This window comes from Anguilla anguilla, chromosome 1 (genome assembly GCF_013347855.1).
Source record: "Anguilla anguilla isolate fAngAng1 chromosome 1, fAngAng1.pri, whole genome shotgun sequence".
In the NCBI taxonomy this organism is placed as follows: Eukaryota; Metazoa; Chordata; class Actinopteri; order Anguilliformes; family Anguillidae; genus Anguilla; species Anguilla anguilla.
Window position 1 is genome coordinate 68,778,186 of NC_049201.1, and position 20,579 is coordinate 68,798,764.

The following is a 20,579-nucleotide window of genomic DNA, read 5'->3' on the forward strand; positions in this document are numbered from 1 at the left end:
GACACCCAAAGATAGCGGCAGAACAATCGCCATTTCCTGCTGTTATTGCAGTGCAAAGGGTATTATAAGAGGATGAAATGATGATCTAAATAGTTTTTTTCTCGCTGGAGCAGTTTGGTTTCCTTTTTTTAAAACTTTTTTTAAAAAGCGGCATTTCAAAAAGGCCAGTATAACACTGCAGACCAAGAACTACTGGTCCCTGTGCTCTTCATAATCTTCACAAGCTTCCGAAATGAAAGCGAGGTGTGGTATGGAGCACACCTCAAGTTATTTAATCCTTTGTTATATCAAATCGCTGAGGTCAGTCTGTCTTTCAGGAATCAGATTTCAGAACACTGCAGTGCCCAAGCAGTTGTGAGGGGGAAAACACTATTAATTGAATTTACACACCCCGTCCCCCTCCAATTTGGAATGATCCTTTGTGTAATTGGCTCATCCCATCACAGCAGCATCTTCCGTGAATTAGTGAGAGTGCTCATGTGGCCTCCATAACCCATCCAGCCAGCCACCCTGCAAACCACCGGCTGAGCTCTACAGTGGAGGATCACGTGACTGGGCGAATCGACCACACGGTGATGCGGGGAACACCCTTCTGACTATAACCCGGCCCTTTCCTGGGAAACATAATAGCCAATTGTGTGTCACCCCATGTGACTTCCATTCACGGTCAGCAATGGCACAGAAAGGAGTGATGAACACATTTTTTTTTTTTTAAATTACCCAGTATGCTCTGGGGCTTCCGGAGAGAGGCAGGCCCGAGCTCAGAGTAATGTGCTTTGCATGGCTGGCAGAGGACAGAGGAAAATAAAGTTCAGGCTCAAATAGCAGAGGCCTGGCGCAGAGGGGCCATGGGCCCTGGGAACCCAGGGGAGAGGGGGGCCTGCTGCTGAGAGACCTCCATGACCCGTGCCTCACAGCTATCAGCTAAGCTACAGCAAAAAAAAAAAAAAAGTTTAAAAAAGAAAGAAAAGAAAGAGACACTTAGGGATGAGGAGTGAGCAGAGAACAACTGAAAAGAGGTTTTAGCCAATGTGAATGGCCGATGAGTTGATGGGGGACGATTGAGGGATGTTTTTGTCCTGTTTTTCTGAATCTGTAATCACTTTGCAAACTACCCCCCTCCTTTGGATGAGATTGATTGCCGAGGGTAAATCCTTCAGAACGAGGGGCAGAGGAACAGAGATCAGTGTGTACTGTTTCAATGAAGTCAAGCTTATATGCAGTAATGCAATACGTTTTACAGTAAATACTGTGTCAGTTAAAATGGTTTGCGTGTTTTTAAAAAAAATTTTTTTTACATTTGGTATTTTCATACACATGCAGGGGTAAAAAGGTGGGATTAGCAACATTAGCAGTGAACATCTCTTGTCGTGGACAATTTAAACACAAGAGAATCAGGCTATAGCAGACTTTTTCCAACCCTACACTTGCAGTTCCAGTATCCTGGTAAATAGTTTCAAGTCTAGAAGGACGCCAGGCTACCACTTTTAGGTCTTCTTCGGGTTCCCCTCCATACCTGCTGCCACACCTTTTGTCTGCCCATTGTATGTTGGTTTTTCATGATAACTGCAGTGCATGTTGACCTGTGTGCAGACTGACCTACTGATCTGTCTCTCTTTCCCTGTCTCACAGTATGTGAAGATACTGACATACCACGAGCCGCAGAATCCTGAGTACAAACAGTTTGTGTCTGACCTGAAAGAGGACTCCAAGAAGATGTTCAATTTCACAGTGCAGGACTCATTGGTGAGAGGAGTGCGGCGGGGCAGGGCGGGTCTGGTTGGGGGGGGGGTGAAGTAAAGAGTGTTAGACGGGGAAAGAGGAAATGAGGGACATACAAAGGGCAAAATACATAAAAGGCAGGAGATGACAGCAGAGGGAAGCACAGAGGGAGTGAAAGTCAAAGAGGGCGGTACACTGCATGTAGAGAGAGTAGCAATTCTGGAGTGAGAATTCACATATACACAAATCAGAGAACACTGGATCACCCAGGCTGGCGGTGAGAGAAATGCAGGCTGGACCATTATTTTCTGAGCCTGAGAGGGGCCAGGGTCTGAGCTCTCACCGCAGGCCAACACCTATTTTCATAAACAGACATTTTTAATCCGAAGCTGCACTCTTTAGAAGGCTCCGTGCGGTTTTCCTCTATAACTGCAGGCCTTTATTTGCACTCAGCCCCATCCCCTCCGCAGCACCTGAGCTTTGGTAATTAAGGCTGATGTTTTTCCAGCACAAACTGTTCCCTCGCCTGAAAAGCACCTCGTGGAAGAACAATCACTGCATGATAATGGATTCTCAGAAGTGTTCTGGTGCTATTGCATCTTTGTTGTAAAACCAGAACTTCCCATTCAGAAACGAGGCATCTGTCAATCTAATAAATACTGTTATCACTCTCGATAATGGGGCATGCCTGCTTGTTACAGATTACAGCTGGTAATACCCACCAATGATACAGCATTTAAATATATAATTGTGAGATTTAAAAAACAGATTTGAAATCTGAATATATGGAGAACAAAAACAGACATGAACTAAGACAAAGACATGAATTTGGCTAGTCATATAATTCATTTTGATTGATTCAATCAGTTGGTTTCAGAAAGTTTATCCTAACGGCAGTTATGAGTCCCTTTTTGCACTTCAAGTTCATACATGGTACCATTACAAAGAAAAACCACAGCTGCAACAATTCCCAAATTGTGTAGAGGTTTGCATTATAGAAGGAAAACATGGCAAAAAGACAATAAAGGTTTCAAAAAGTGAGGCAAATCAAGTAACTCTGGCAGGCGAAGCTGCCTATGACTGATTATGTGCCATTGAGCAGGAGAGAAATGGGTAATGTTGCTGACAATTACTAAAGGACTAAGTAGAGTAGGCATGGCCTCTCTCTTCATATCACACATTGGTGTTTCCTAATTTAATTTCTAACCCATTTCCATGTCATTGATATCAATCCTCAGTTGTTATGAAAGGCTGAAATTATTTCAATATATTTAATCAACATAAAAGAAAAGAACATTTTTATCACACAATTAAAAAGGCAAATACATTTCCCTAAATAGCTAAAGGCGCAGGGTACTTCCAAACGGTATGCGGACCTCTATCTGTAACGGTTGGATCTACACACCCCATCTTACCTCCCACTCTCAGCTCTGGTTTGAAATGGAGTGGATGTGTGTGGGCTGGCGTGTCAAAGATAATTTAGAACTTGAAGGGAAAAAAAACATTCAATGCCTGATTCATTCACCAGCTAACCTCAGCTGTCCTCTGGGCCTCCCGTGAAAACAATGATATTTGCTAGACTGGTATTTTGTTATGGTGGAATGCACCGCATTTTTTTACCATGCAGTTTAGTCAAATAAATAGAGTTGTGATGAAGAATGCACACCGTGCATGGGGTTATTAGCCCCTGATCCCCCCCCCCTCCCCCCCAGAGTAACCTGTGCCCCCTGCCTCGAGAGTTTCTCAACACAAAGGTGGCAAGGCCCCACGGTGAGGACAGAAGACCAAGCCGCAACTGTTCTGGTCATATTTGTGAAACCAAGGAGTATCGACAGCTTCAAGTAGATATTTGAAATTGCTGTTGTGGATCTGGTCTACACTGGTACTGGTGAGAGAGTAAAAAGAGGAAGTCATAACTGTATTTATGAGTAATATGAACAGGGCCTTAGCAAGGGCAAAAAGATCAAAACGTTAAAGGAAGAGCTTAATTAAAAGACAAAAGGAAGATAAGATAAAAGCCAAAGATTACAGGGAGCAGGGAGATTAATCCATAAAGGTAGCTGAAGCTAGAGTGGTGATGGAGGGGGGAGGGTAAAGCTGGCAGTGGTTATTCTGGAGAATGAAAGAGGTCAACGGAAAAGACATCACCCCCTGTCTTTCATCTCTCACCCCAGAAGAACATAATATCTGGAGGCTTCTATGACGGGCTGATGCTGTACAGCCATGCCCTGAACGAGACCATGGCCGGGGAAGAGGGTATGCCTCCAGGGACAGCCGTTACCAAGAGGATGTGGAACCGCACCTACTACGGTAAGCAAGGACCCCCTTTAGTTGAATGTATAATTTCTTGCCGTTGACTGATTGAGACGGCCATTCTGGTGGTACCACTGCTGTCCAGCTGAGGCACAAACCGTTAGGTCGGCCTTCTTGAGTTCAGTACTGAACCCATCAAATGGCTCCACTGGCCAAGATGATCAAAACATCTGGACCATCTGAATTCAGACCTAGAATTAGCGTGCAATCACTGAAGGGATAACTTTTCTTTGGCCAGTTTGAGTTTTTTTTTTTTCTCCTGTGCAACTCATTTCCTGTTATCTTGCATTTACTGGCTTGGGTCAGAGTGTTCCAGTTACAGTGGAAAAGGAATTTTTGAGGATCGGACGAAGCCAGCCAAATGTAATGCATTCTCAAATGCGTCCCTGTACAGGGGTCGCTGCCGGGATTGAGAAGTTATATGAACAGTCATGAAAAACAGAAGCTTGATCTAATTCCTGTATCCGAATAGCAAGGAACCATGAAAAGAGATTAGACAGCCTGGTGTGGAGTGAGAATCAGGTTCCCTGTTCGATATTGGATTAAAGAAGGTGCTTTTGTTTCTTAGCCATGCCGCATAGTTCATAGTTTGTTTGGACTCCCGTTTGGATGAGCAGCTGTTTCTTTTCTTTGTCCACACAAACAGACACACATCCAGAACTGCATACGCTGCTGATTCTGTTATTAAACGGCACCCCACCCCCTTGTTCTCCTCACCCAGTTTGCTGGTCCTCTGCCAAACGTGAAAAAAAAGTCCCTCTCCCTAAGCAAATCCATCCTGCCACTGAACTCTGTGAAAACACTTTCCCAATTCCTCAGTGTAATTGATGAGCCATTTATCTAGTCAGGAGAAGCTCTGGTATTCTTTCATGCAGCATTTCCAACATACTTAAAACAGGGTACTGTAGTGTGACTTTCACTCATTCAAATGGGATCTGAACCAGCAACTTGTTTTCTCTCTTCATTTGAACCAAAGCAGTAACTGGGAACTTTCTCACACATGGGTGTTTCTAACAAAAGCACCAGGGCCAGACGCCATGGCTGGCACTGTGCATCCCACAGTACTTTTGCAGATGTCGCCAAATGAGCGAGCACCCGTGATCCTAGGCAGCCGTGGTGTTGCGTAATAATCCCGGCAAATAACCCGAAGAGCCTTAGTGTAACATAGTGGCTTTGAGAACTTTTTCAAAGGCACCTAGAACTGTCAGCTGGAAAGTATCCATGCTTTTATCTGTGCTGTCATGGATGAACAAATCATACTAGAGCTCAAAATGAATTTTAAAGTCAGGAACTTTTGAAAATGAAACACACACTGTATTAAGAGGCCACCAGATTTATGACCATTACAAGGCTGATAAATGTTTATTGTTGTTTGTTCGAAAAAGCATTTTTGTGCAGTCTGAGAGCACACCCGTAGGTGGGCCTGAATAATCGACTGAGTAATAATGATTTCTGGAGAAAGAAAGAGGGCTAGACAGGTCAGAACCAAACTCTTTCTGTGGAGCAGGGGCAGTCTTTGTTTTTCTGTTTGGGTATTCAAAGGCCTGCAGACGCAGTGTCTCTCTCATGGCAGGGGTACCCCTTAATCCCCCCCGCCCCCCCACTGAAATCCCCCCCAACCACCCCCTGTATGGCTTGCACCATCCCAGATCCACGAGGCAGTGACACGTGTTTGACATTATCAATGCCCTGTAAACAGGATGGAGGTTATGGGCCCCACAGACAGTTGTCATCACTCCCACCTTCCCATCATCCTCTCTGTTTATTGGAACAGCGGAGGGGGTGGGGGTTGCTGTTCTTCCTGTCCAGCCCCCTTGCCATTTTTCTGTCCACAGTTGTTTACTTGATGAGGAATGCTGGGCTGCTGTGTGGGCAAATGGCAGAAATCATTATGCAAGAATGACTTTCTTCAATAATACATTGCAAATGACAATACTAACAAACCCTAGAATTTAAAAATTCAGGATAATCCTACACCAGACCTGGGTCAAACACATATTTGTGTTGGATTCAGATACTTTTCTGTGCTCTGTTGATCTTGCCTGGTGCAACTGAGCCTGCCAGTAGTACCAGAATGTGGGATTTGCAGTTTTTGGGAGTATGTCATGGGTTCCAATACACCAGACAAGCTCAGTTAAGTGTAGAAAAGTATTTGAAGCCAAAACAGACCTACACTGTACAGTTTATGTTCACATCTATTTATGTAATTTCTCTCCGCTTTAATGAACACAAATTAATTCCTTTACATCTTGTTTACTGCATATGAGTCACGTAAGGTTTTAACTTAAAGATTGATGGAATATTCTGTGTATCTCCTGGCAATAGATCTCTTTATGACATCTTGGCAAAACATTCTGAAGCACTCCTACACTGATGACTATGGCACTATTCCTAGGTAGTATGGCCAAAAACAGATATAAATTGATTAAAGACTTAATTTATATTGTTACTGAGTTAATAGTAACACACATAACATCAGAATGGACTGTATGTTCAAAAAATCATCGCGTCAATAGACTAATTAACAAATCTCGACACAAATATAAAATAGAGAGAGCAAAACAGTGCATAGCAGAATGCAGAACAGCCCCGTTTGAGATTACCGAGGCAAGCGGGTGAGAGGTATTCGTCCGCAGGCCTGCGTGTTTGTGTGCGTCAAAGTCAAAAGCAATAAACCGAGGAAAGGAAACGGTGTTACCTGGGTGCCGTTCCGAATCAGAGGCTCGGCCGCCGCTCTCGGACTGTTTGCTGTGCACTTCCTCCCAGCGTCGGCGGCTGTCCTTCGGCTCGCCGTTATCTCCCCGCGACCGTGTGACTTTTCCCTCTCGTGCCTGTACGTCCTCTCGTTTTTTTATCTGCCGCCTAAATCTCTTCCATCAGTGCGAGCAGCGAGGTCCAAAGTGCAAGTACCGTAATAAGCACTTCGCTGAGATTAGCGTGAAGGCAAATAGTAAAGGGAAGGAAGAGAATAATTGGGTCGCATCCACACAAGGCACAGTTTTGATTGAGATTTCAGCTGGTGATTTTTAGTTTCGAAATTCAGTATCATATGATTCTTTGTGTTCCATCTCTGTAGCTTTCATTGTGCCCATAACACACTTTTCAGACGTTAAGTTATTGCGTGCCAAAATTATATTCCATGGATCAATTCTGCAGGAGAGTGGGAAGCTATTATCTGCTGTAGAACCAAATGGCCCCCCTCCAAATCACAAACATCTGAATTTGGACTTCTTAATGTTTTATGATTATACTGTTGGTGACAGGCAGCACTTCAGAGTATCAATGGGGTGGGGGGTGGTCTAGGAATTAATGAGTTGTCAGTTCCAGTAGGTTTTTGCTTATGCTATTTTTAAATGTGGCCCTCCTCCCCCAGTTAAAAATAAGTAATATTCACTTTGTCTTCCGTTCAGTGTTTTATTTTGTCTGTATTTACGTATCTGTATTTTCTCAAGTCCTGCAAATCTTCCTCTCTCATTATCTGCCCCCTCTCTCCCTAAGTATTCCTTTGCCACTTCCTTGGTGTTTATTTCTCTCCTTTCCTCGGCTATTTTCTCTGTCCGTCTCCATCAGTGGCCACACTCTGTACTCCAGCTGCACTTCTCCGTCCTGCTCCCCTCCCCTCCCCTTCCAGCTGCACTCTCACTGAAGCATACATCTCTGTGTGGTCACCACACAAAAGGCCCCTGCACTGCAGAATTAGCAAAAAGGGACGAAAATCTAATCAGGCAAAGCCAGGCCTCCAGTAATGGTTTAGCAGCGTGTGCTGGTCTGACAGTGTCCCTCCAATCTCTGTTGCTTCCCTCAACAACTCCTTTCCCCCCACGTCCCTGCTCTCCATCTATGTCATCTTCCCTCATCTTCATCACAATCTTCCCCCCTCCTCCTCCTCCTCCTCATCCATCACCTCTTCCCTTCTTTCATCTCTACCCACTCCTTCTCTCCTCCACTCCTCGGAAAGGGTTCTCTGTTTCCTGAGTGTGTCGTAATTGACGGCAGGAGCTCTTGGCCTGGCCCTCGGTAATAACAAAGGAGTGGTCTTCCTAATGGCCCCCGTCGCTCTGGCGGTGAAGCTGGGCGAACCAGCCGGAGCTCTGTGCAACCTGGGTGCCATGAAGTAATGGTGCAGTGCTAGTTCTGGCCCATGCTGATTTAAATCCTCTTTGGGGAAAAGCACGGGGGAAGCTAAACCCTTGGGGTACCATCTCTTCATCAGCCTCTTGAAGGACAGGCCCAATGATCAAGTGAAGTCATACCATCCGAAATGGCGAAGAAAAGGTAGAGAAAAACAGTGAATTTACCGTGTGTAGTAAACTCGGATAATGTCACACTAATGGACAGGGCGTCAACAATTACGATCACTCAGATCTGCGGTAGGTGTGCCGGTCTCCCCTAGTGTAATCCATGCTAGGAGATCCTCCAGACCAGGACATGCAATTGCCTGGATGTTCAAAATGCACCCTACAGGTATCACCAGACACCTGGTGAAGCCTGTAGGGTGGGCAACTCTCAAGCCACAAATGAGCCCCCTGAACTGCTGGGGGTTGAACTCCCATACCATGGTACCTTTTGAGCCGCGATCCCTTCATTATCTGCGATCCCTTCTCCCTCCCAGTCTGAATAAAGTGAAAACATATGAAAAGGGACTGGGCTGCCTTAAACCTGTATAGTGGCCAGCTGCCACACCACCCTGCAGGCTTCCCGCTGAGCAGATGAAGCTAAGTACCATTGGCTTCGGTTAGTACAGGGGTGTCCAATCATATCCGAAAAGGGACAATTTGGGTCCAGGTTTTTATTTTAGCCCAGCACTAAGACGCCTGATTCTACTCATTAAGGTCTTGATTGACCATGATTAGTATAATTAATTGACTGAAATCCCAAGATCCTCCTCTGCACGTGCAGTGGCTGACTAGCCACCCAGTCCTTTTCATTCCTGACCCTCCTTGATTGGACAAAAGGGGGTAAAAAAAAATGTTATTCTAGACATGATTTAAGAAGGCAATTTGCAATAAAAAAAAAAACCTTGGTGGCATTACTCAGGCACTGAATACATTTTCCATTTTAAAAAATTAAAATTAAAAAATTAAAAAAATAATTCGCTTAATCCGTTTAGTGGCAACGGGCTAATTTTAAAAATGCGCATTGTAGCTGGAATGACTTTGTTTTTTTGCAGGTTCTGCTGTTTTGCAGCCCAGGTGCTGCCCTACTTATGAGGGCTCTGTGGGAGGATCTGTGGGCTGAATCAGCAGGCAATAAATACAGCAGGGAGATGTCACACATTCAAAGGAAAAGGAGCACACGGATGAGAGGAAATACCTAGAAATGCACAGCAGCAATTAGGCTACACTTTATGGACTTTCCACGGACTTTACACAGTCATTCCAAAGCAATGCCGTGTTTGTCTTTCTTGTGTTTGCCTGTTCACACCCTGCTGGAGAAAAAATATTTTTATCTTCTCAGAAACAACAACGGCAGCCGTTTTGACCAATCTGGGAAGGTACAATAACCTTTGCCATTCAAAACAAGCAAAACCAGTGTCCCAATGTCCATCCTTAAGCCCTCAACGCCTAAAGTCTAAGTACTCACACAGTTTCCAATATGCATTAGGGTAATTTTTCAGAGTTTGAGTGTACACCTGACCAGACTGTAAAATTACATTATCACCTATGTATCTGACTTAACGCGCTTCATTTAAACATGGCCCTGGTGCCAGTTATCTGAATGATGTTTGCTCCTCAGTCCTCATGTTTGTTAGGTTGCACTCTTCTATTACTGTAGATTAGAGCAAGTTAATTAAAGTGGGACAAATACTTGCCTATGAGGCAAGCCTAGCTTCTGATTAATAACTGTTACATAAAAACATGACATCATAGCTGTTCAATAGGTTATAACCTTCTCCACTATTTACTTCTGTTGATTAATTGAAATTAAGGCTGCTACGTTATAGTGTTGGCTCCTGGTTGTCATTTGATTCTGGAACATCATGGCAATGTAAAGAAATATGGGCAGTGGGCAATGGGCAAAAAATTATGGGTAATTCTCTTCATCAAAGTGTCTGGAGATCCAGACATCAGAAAAGTGCTCATTAAGTACTCATTAAGAGCAGTTTCACGCCCTGCGACACTTACAAAGCTTCTTATATGACACAACCTTAGCTGTCACTCACTCAGCTGTGAATGTGCATTGAATTACAGTATGTGAGGGCTCAAGGGTAGATTTTGGGACGGAGGAAACATTGAAAGTCAGTTCTCCGATGCTCTCAGCCGACCTCTGACTCGCTGATGTCTTTTCTACTGGTACTGTTGATCAAAAAGGTTCCAGGGTTCGGGTACCGATTCCCTCATCTTGTACACTACAGCATGATTGCAATGCAAAATAAGTTAGCCTATTGCTAATGACTAGAAATAGGTGGAGAGGAAAGGCGAAAATACGTATTGAACTGGTAATCGCAATTACATCAGCTTATTTTCCTTCAAAAAGAAAGGACAAGGACATTTGATTTAAGAGAGTTGGGCATGCCATATTTTTGTCACCTGTTACCACCATGGCAACTACAATATTTGCAGGATCAACAATGCTGTCACTCTACTGTTCTCCACACAGGTGTTTCTGACCCTGTGACAGTTTCATCACATATCGCTTACAGTGGGCAACGGCTGTTAGTACTGTGTTTTGGAAAAGCCTCAGCTTTGGACTACAGACAAAGTCCAGGCCTTGATTTATTTATCTGGAATCATTCCAGAATGAAGAATAACATTGCACTGACTATGTTCTGTTATGAATGAGTTGTGTTGCAATTAGAGCATGAAGCAAGTAGTGCCGTCGCTGATCGCCATATCGTTTGACGTGCATACATTCCGAACAAGGGCATTGGAATCAGAAGTGGGGGCGGGGGGCTGGGGGGGTTAAAGCATGGCCACTCTCTGTTTCTGATCTCACTCTGTCTGACACCACAAGACTGGATGATCATTCATTACCACCATGCACCAAGCTATTTTTAATAGCTCTTTGGCTTGGCAGCATGAAGGTCGTCCTGCTATTGCCACTTTACTGTCTTCGTGAATTTGTTTATCCAATGTCTTAGAATAGAATAATAGGAGTTATTCGGAGCTCATTTATTTAGCACTACATAGTGGGGGTCCATCAGTACGGAGAGACTCGCTGACATTTCAAAGGTGCCCAAACTTGAAGTATACAAACAGCAATTACATGAAAATCTCCAGATGTGTTCTTCCATACTTGACAGAACCCAGAATTTCAGTATGCACTGATGCCTACTTGTATGCATACTCTTCCTTCCTAGAAATCATTGCACTAAACATAGCAATCATTTTCTTTTTGTGACCACCGGTAAAACCATGGGTGAATTCGTTTACAGATGTAACCATTATGAAGGAACTTGAGGGTAATTATGTGATTATGTTCTACTTCATTAGATATTTCTCAGATATCGTTAAAATATGTTGCACTCTTGTTTTGCCGTTAGGTCAAAGGCATTGCAACTCTTGTGACAACATCATCAAGTGTGTTCCAAATTTTAAAAAAGTGAAGCATACTTCTGCTTTTGCATATTATGAAGAATTGTCAAGCTACCCTGCTAAGCCACCAGGTCCTACAGGCTTATAAGTCACTTTGAGCTTCAGCTTAGGCTAGGCTTGTTCCAGTTCTCCTGTGGAAAAGGGGTGAAGCCATTTTCGAGAGCCTCAGTGAAAATTGTCTGCTGCATTGTTTATAGTTGTTGTCAAAAACACTTGAAGCTCATGAGTGTGAATGCCCACTGTTGAAGCACTGTGGTGCTGGGCACAGTACCCACCTAATCATGTGTCAGTCACCTCCAGCACATTTTCTGGGTTTGACATTATTCCATTCTACAAGATGTCCATATCTGCGGGCACAAGTGGCTGAAAATTGAAAGTGAAGAAGTGGAATCTCTGGGTGATTTAGCCCCCGCCCCCACCGCCTGTGTGCTTGTGCCTGTTGCTCTCCCACTTCCCCAAAGACCTCAATCACTCTCAGTGAACCCCCTTCCCCATATTAGATTTTAGCCACTTGTGTCTGTGCAATGCATGTGCCTCTTCCATCGTGGAAATAAATGTTTGCCCATTTACTCATGAGACAGAACAGGGAGCCCATAGACAGGGATGACTGAATGGTCATTCACCTTGTTCACCTCACACAATTGTTTCATTGTAAACACTGCTACTACTCAAAGGATATGCCAAAATAAATTTTTGGCTACAAAAGAGGTGTATTGGACAAAATATATATTTCAATCTATTGTATAATATCACCGGAGATCCTGTGCAAGGAGAGAGAAAACTTACTGGACTGTTTTCAACCTGTTTAAGAAAATAACAGTTTTTTGCATAAGCACTTGTTTTTTTTTTTTTACTTATACTTAATCTTATAGCATAGCAGCTTTCTCAACCCTACATTAAGTCATTGAAATTTTGGCTTAGAGAGTTATTTACATCAAATATGTTTGCTCCTTGTAATTTAAAATGCTTTATTGTGCAAAAGAAAAAGTAAGTTAACCGCTACAAAATACAAATGAATGGGCTGGTAATGGATAATACCTATCCGGGCATGATTGCTAATCATGAAAAACAAATAAAAAGCTTTCAAGGTGGCTATAAAGCTATAAAAATCTGACTCCACTACAGCTCGCCCACCATCAGTCAATAATAAAACCATATGAACCATAACTGCACAACATTTCCAAACGTGTGCGGACACCTGAACATCACACTCATATGTGGTTGTTGAACATCTCTTTCCAAAACCACGGGCATTAATGTGGAGCCGGACCCCCCTTTGCCGATCTAACGGCCTCCACTCTTCTGGGAGGGCTTTTCCAGTAGATATTGGAACATGGCTGAGAGGATTTGTTTCCATTCCGCTTCACGACTGAGCTGTTGTTGCTCCTATATGTTTCCACTTCACAAAAACAGCATTTACTGTTGACTGGGGCAGCTCTAGCTGGGTTGAAATTTGATTAACCGACTTATTGGACAGGTGGCATCCTATGACAGTGCCACGATGAAAGCCACTGAGCTCTTCGGTATAACCCATTCTACTGCAAATGTTTGTCAATGGACACCTGCCCCATGTGCCCCTTTGATTTGATTAAAAAATATATAAACTGTATAATTGTTGCTGGCATTCATTTAGGTAAAAACCTTGCCTTTTCTCAGGCATACTGCTCTGTACCAGTGGTCCACAAACTTGTCCCTGGACCACCCCTGTGTGTGCTGGTCTTCATTTCCAGGCACATTTGCAGTCCCAAAATTTTAACAACCAGTTCATTTTTCTTAATTATGCTTTTCATGTTTTGAGGGATTATTTACACTCTTGAGCCACATTATGTCAGAAATAGTTATGTATGCCACAAAGAATAAAAGGCAGTGTTTAAGTATTTGGACAGATATGCAATTATTGTTGTTTTGGCTCTATATACTCCAGCAATTTGGATTTGATAAAACAATGAATATGAAGTTAAAGTGCAGGTTGTCAGCTTTAATTTGAGTGTATTTAGAGGCAACAGACTCCAAATGCAAATTCCACACCTAGAATCAACTCTCAACCTTTTGTTAGCTTTCTTGTGCATGAACCAATGATGCAAAGACACACAGCTGGCCAAGAAACATCTGAGCAGCCAACTCTCCAATTATTTATGGGAGGACTAGGTATAAAAAGGGCTATAATTTCTGCATGCATCCCCTAATATGGATATAAATACCCTCAAAATAAAGTTGGCAATCTGCACGCTAATACCATGTTCATTATTCCATTTCAAATACAATGTGCTGAAGTTCAGAGCCAAAACAATAAAAAGTGTGTACCTGTCCAAATACTCACTGCATTGCATAGTGTATATTGTAAACAATAACAGGAAAATAGGAAAATAATGTTTTTAACTTTTAACTTTTTTTTTTAACTAACTATCAATAGACGCCTCACTGGTGAACGTGTGGAAACCTGGCCACTGAAGCGAACCATTAGGTTCTATAATAAAGAATTCAAAGACAAAGCAAATGAGAATCCACCAAACGTGAATTGTGTTCATACGATTAGGAAAAAAAAATGATGATCGAACTTAAATACATATGTTCAACAACTGTAATTGAGCGAGACATTGGCTGTAACAAAAAACCAGAATACACAGGGGTCCGCAGGACTGTGTTTGAGAACCACTGGTCTATAAAAAAACATCCAGTTGATGTTTCCTTCATTGCAACATCATCCGTGAATTTTGGAGAGCCTGTTTCATCACTGTCCTCTGAAACCCATGCCAACAGCTGCCACTTAGGCAGCAATTAATTCAGCGCCCACCTTTTTATTGTTTGGTTGTTGTTTGATGCTAATTAGTGTTTATTGGCATTTAAAATCCATATGTGGCACTGTGCAGTTTGCTCTGCTGAAGACTGCCGTGTGGAAATTCATCAGGGATTAGCCGTTGTGGTCCCAGGCAAAATTAATTAACTGTATGGTGCAATGGGAAATAAGGGCTAGGTGATAATAAAACCGTGTTTGTCTGTCAAATTTTAAATCTCAGATGAGAGCTCTGTTCAGCTTTGTGATTGATTGCTGTCAACTGGAGCAGACTGCAGAGGTTGCCTCTAAACTTTCTTTGAATATCGTAATATTTTTAATTGAATGCGATGAAGATAATGATTATACTTTTCACAGAATGAAACAACAAAAACATGCCTCTAATAGCAGTTCTGTATCTGTGCAGGGCTGCGACCACTGTACTGTACATATTTCCATTAAAATATGTTGCAAAGTAATTAACAGAATAAAATGGAGAGCTAATGACCTTAGATGAATGCATGTCCATCAAAGGGTTTGCTGTTCTGGGTACTTTCTGTACTTTTTAAGCCACAATAGTGAATGAAATAAAATTGGACAATTATTTATGCAAGAAAAATGGATGAAAGGTACAGTTATTACTTGTGCATTAAGTTCTGATATAATTTACAGCAACTTACAGCTTTGAGAGAAGAGACGCTGAAGTGACATCACTCCACTTCCTACATTCAAGCAAAAAGCAATTGTCTGTGATTTTTAAAAATTACGTCTGATTTTATTCAAGCAAGAAGGAATTACCAGAAGGGATTATAATGGAGAATGCGCCACACTCAAACTTCAAAAACCTGCTTTGAACTTGGTTATTAATTACATTCTACCTCAGGTAGACTAGTGTTGCATTCAGTACTATTAGCCACATATGTTTCCATGAGTAAATATTGATTTTGCCTTTGAAATTGTGTCCTTTTAACAAAGCACTATTAGTACAAGAGCAAAGTTGTACTAATTCAAAGTTTATGTACCTTTCCCCAATAATAAAAGTTAACAGATGTTTATGTAGAAACCTTCCAAAACGAAGGTGCTTCCATTTTTTTTGAGGGGGCATAGTTAATGTCTCCCTTTGGTGGATGGATTGATCATGTAGCTGCACTATTTGATGTATTTTGGATATTTAGCTAAATGTATGAATCAGTGATTATTTGACTGATTTATTCAATATTTACATTAATAGTACTTATAGTTATTGTTCATGTCAGAATTTCATCAACTTTAAGAATAATGCTGGAAAAATGTATGTTCTTCAATCACACTTTGAGGTATAGTATTTTTAATACCTTATTTGCCTCGTTGGTCTAGGCACTACCCATAAAAACAGAGAAGTAATTAATTTATGAGAAGACACATAATTCTTTTTAAAATCAGGGACCACTAAGTATGTTGTCATACTTTGTACGGACTCTGGTAGTAAATAGCATCTCTCAGAAGTCAGAAACCTGTTGTTAAGTAGTCTTACATAGTTCTGGTAGACCATTTTGTCCAATCCCTAGCTCTGGTACCTATATCCACAGGCAATTACAGAACACATAAATTGGAACACACCTGCTACATTTCCAGAAATGGGTGCAGGCTTAAACTCAGCAGCTTCCCTTTGATGAGAAAACACAGCAAGCTATGTTTGGATGTTTAAATAGATATGTACCATATACTTTACATACGTCATACTATAAGAATTGAACATGTCAGACTAATCTAATTGACTACTCATTACAACAAAAACAGCTGGCTCTACTGCTGTACCTCCAAATTTACGGACAGAACCTTTGCACAATTTCCTACGAGAAACCCCACAGGCCATACAGTGCACATCTGGAGATTCACCCCAGGAAAATAGTGGTATCAAGAAACGATGTGGGTCATGGTAAATTTAGCAAATTAATAACATGCCGTGGTGGATATTAAATTGGATGCTGTCAAACTGTATTACTTAGAATGTCAGTAATCATTTTATTATTTTTACCCTTGTCAAAATCATTTTGTAAGATTTCATTTTGTGAAATAACACCCTCTCAGAGATCATGCTCTTGAATGTATTTTTGTAGCTGATCTGTTTTTTTCTTTCTTTCTTTGTGGTGGGTAATAATGCATGTGAACCTTCTGGCCGCAGCACCCAACAGTCCCCCATGCACCATAAACATACATGGAAATAAACCATGTACCAAACGGTTTCAGTTAAAAATACATGACTGTATTTCTGTTGTATTTTTACATGGGAATTGTGACAACAACATGCAATGCACAGTGAGAGTTTTCAGAGGAGCATTTTTAATGGGCCAGTACAACATTGCTGCCTTAAAGGGCTACTATGCAGGATTTCTTAGTCTGCGTTAACAATCAAAGTCTTCTCCTCTGTCTTCAACACCACCCGCAAATTCTGAGCAAGTCACCCCATCTAATGTAGCCTGCCGGATAGCTAGAGGTAATGGTAGAACCGTGAAATGAGCGACCGTGAGTGACTGTAAAAAGGCACATTCGATTCTAGCTTAATTAATTTCATTATGAGCGTTGAACGTAATTGTGGTTTTATCACTGGAACTTTGTGTTTAAATATTTCCCACCCTAGTGAAAGCCCTGTTGGCTTTTTGCTTCACTATACCTGGATTTCTTCACTAGCTAGCTCTGCAGCCACACCCACCCCTCCCCACACAGAAAACAGAGCCACGCCCAGAAACATCCTGAACTAATTTTAGAATAACAAATACACGTAAAGGTGCACAAATTTGGTGAAAGTGTGTGAAGACAGAGATTGCCAGCGTATCATAGATATGCTTTGGCGTGGTTATTTTATAATATTTTAAAATAAAGTAAAATTTATGTGTAGTACGTGTTTATCATTTAATTACAATCAAAATTGGGGAGAGGATTATGCTGCTTGAAAGTGATAAAAAAAGGTACAAACCATACAGAAAGGAGGCAGGCCGGTGAAATGTGTTTGTGGTTGAATAGCATTGGGCATGACACGGAATGTGCCATTCATGTTCTAAGCAGCCACAAGCGGAAGATCAGAGAAGAACAAGGTGCACTGAGCTACTCAGGCAGTCTGTCACCCAAATGCCTCTGTTTACCTCCTTTCTGTACGGTTTGCACCACTTCATTTGGCTGTGCAAGCCTGCACCTCAGACCTTGCCTATTACAGATAGTTGGAGAAATGCCAGCAGTGCCCAGGGGGGGAATCCTCTGGCCTCTCCCCTGAATTGAGGCTTCAATTAGCCCTGGGAACTGAACCTTGTGGTCAACTGGTTGTGGTAATCCTCCCCCACCCTGGATAAAATCCTGCCACCCTTTCCGTTTCCCTCTGCCCTGCCAGAACAGCCTTCCCAGGCTTTGTCCCACAGGTGTCATCAAATGGAGGGTGTTGTTCTAAGCCCCTGACCCAAAAACTAAGCCTTTCTAAAGTCATCCCACTTCTACAGTACCTCAGGCCTGTGAACACCTTACCATATTTCACTGATCATTTCATTGATATGAATGCTGTTCGGCGGTATTTAGATTTCATTTTGAACCGATGGAAACGCAGACATCAGGAAAGTGTTCTTACCTTTAGGAGAAAATGACGTCAACCGCAAATGAGGTTGATTTTGTAAGCATCATCATTGTTCCGATTCTGACTTCATATTCAAGTCTGAGATGTAATCGGAGCTTCAGCTGATTGGCTTTATTATTTAGCCTTCTACTGTCTTTTGGTGCTTTAAAGTGAAATGTCCAGTGCTGACAATCAGTCGGAAGACGGATCAAGCATTCTCTTTCACTGTTGATTTGAATTGTTCTTGCTGTACGCCCCTCCTAATCATTCACCTTATCGGAGTCATTTCTGACTCTGTGAATAAATGGTCAATTACCTCAGTTTATTATGTGCTCACAGTGGCCCCTGCCAATACCATGTAATTTGATCTCATCAGTAGGTCTTTAAATGGGGCCATGCTGCTCTTTTGTCAGCTGTTTTATAATGATTTTGTTCTCTTTTTTTCTGGCTTGGGGGAATGTACCTTCAGCTTTCTTTGTCCATTCATCACTGTCTGTTGCTGCATGACCACCCTCGCACAGAATGTACATTTTGAGTGTGAACGTTGATTGCATGAAGGTGAAAGTGAGTGGGGTGGCTATTCAGGCAAGCTCACAATCATCTGGACTACCTGACTAGGGTCTCACTTTGTGTCCATCAATGCAGAATGGTCCTCTAAGAAAATCAATTATCAAAGTTTCAATAGCATTTTCAGCTGATGGATTTGTTCTTCCTTTCTTTGACTTTTTTTCTTTATTTTTTATCTATACAGTATATGCTGTTAGCACCAAAACTACTTGCCTTGTGCATTGATCTATCTACTGCTGTGACTAGTGCTAGTATGGGTAATTTTACACTGTATAATGATACCCTGATCAAGATTTTAAGCTTCATGCATTTTGCATTTTTTAAAACGAATAACAACATGAGTGGAATTAATGGCAACTGACGTTAGCCACCTGGAAATGAAATAGGTCGCTGTTTTGGAAAAACAGTGTTCAAGATGTTGTGAATGACAATAAGCTGTGAATTTCTGGCTGTCAGAGAGATTGTTTGTGTGAACATTAGGAATACTTACAACGTGTTTCAGATATTCAGGCATGATAGGTTGTATGCAGAATTACATATAAAGTGTATATGTGAGGCAAATATTCACTTAATGGAAATGCAGCGGGCATAGCAATCAGTCTATGCTGTCTGTCTGTCTGTCTGTTAGTCTGTTAGAGTTGAATTAACACTGGACATTTTTGCTGTGTATGACTGTTTATCACTAAGAAATTAATAAAACGAAATACAATACATAACTACAGAACATGCAGAACACAGGTGCTTTAGTCATAATTTCTACCCACAACCGGGGTATTAATTTCTACGTTGTTTGTTACAACTTCTGTTGTTTGTCATGGTGCACTTAGAAAACAGATCGAGGCAATGCTTGTCCTGGCAACTTTACCAATATGCTTTTCTTTGCCTGAAGTTTTTTCAGTGTCAAAATCTATAATCTATTAAAGGTGCATTTATACTTACATGGTGCTCTGTCTTTCAGAAGTACAGAAGCTGGAAGCAGAGGGCATATTCAGGGAACTATTCACATCCTTTCTATGTTAGTCTGAAAATGGTTGCACTTCAGGAGAGCATTATCCAGGTTATTACTGTATGCTCACGTTCACAGAAGAATCTAATGACTCAGGGGTCTTGTTAAATACAACTACCCTCTGAATGCATTGGAGAAATTCAGTATGGATGAATGCTAATATTGACGTGATGTGGGTTTATTTTATTTATTCTTTGGCCAGGATCCAACAAAGAGTATTTTTACAGAAGTTGAGGAGCATTTATAGCAGCATTATAAGCATAGCAACCGCCTCATTTAGATGTAACAAATTGATATTGGTTTTGCTTTCACAAAAATAATTTCTTTCCCTTTGACAGTATTTCTCAGGTGAACAATGTAGTTCTGGAAGTGTTTTGTCATACATTGCAGTTGCCATAAGTTCTGTGATAGCCAGCTTTGGAGTCACTGATTAACTATATAAGTTGAGCATGAGGTTTGCTGTACTGCTTCAAAGGTTTTTAGGGCCATGGGGTATGTAATCCATTTGACATATAGAAAATTGGACTTTGCCCAATGTTGTATGCCTTAAAGACAGAATTCAAGGTATACATCTGTAAATTATCATCTGTTTTCACTGAAAATGTACCTCTTTGTTTAAAGCAACAACAAGAACAGTGTTAAGAGGTCCCAAGACCAAACCTTGCTCAGTGCTGTACTTTCTAACTTCTGAAATTCTGGTACAGACTGCATAAACTGAAATCAGTGTATTAGACACTTTAGGTACAACTACTGAGGCATGAAACATAAGGTAGGTCTCAAAGCTGTTTACAGGTTTCAGTATAGCCTGTCAAGCTACACACTTCTCAAGTGTTTCTGAAGGGAGACAAACTGACCTGAAGTTAATTTGAAAATTACTCGAGGTCAGGTTTGGTTTAGTCAAGTTTGGCTTTGATTGCGGCTGATCTAATGAATTTAGCACAAGGACATATTCATGACACTTAATGTCCAAATTCAATATGAGAACTTGGGACCCATCTACATACTGGACCAAAAATAATTGCTTTACTTCACATGGCACAGAAAAAAGATCTTTCACAAGCATTATATAGGATTACGTAAACA

The 20,579-nt window shown here is 41.6% G+C and overlaps 1 protein-coding gene across 5 annotated transcripts in view; it reads left to right on the plus strand.

Annotated features, from left to right (window-relative positions):
* Positions 1-20,579, plus strand: part of npr1b (natriuretic peptide receptor 1b) — a 74,007-nt gene that overhangs the window by 28,873 nt on the left and 24,555 nt on the right. For all 5 annotated transcript variants that reach the window (XM_035413178.1, XM_035413161.1, XM_035413170.1 and 2 more), the window contains 2 exons: positions 1,633-1,746; positions 3,897-4,032. In XM_035413178.1, coding sequence (XP_035269069.1) covers positions 1,633-1,746; positions 3,897-4,032 — 250 coding nt within the window. The remainder of the gene's footprint in view (positions 1-1,632; positions 1,747-3,896; positions 4,033-20,579) is intronic.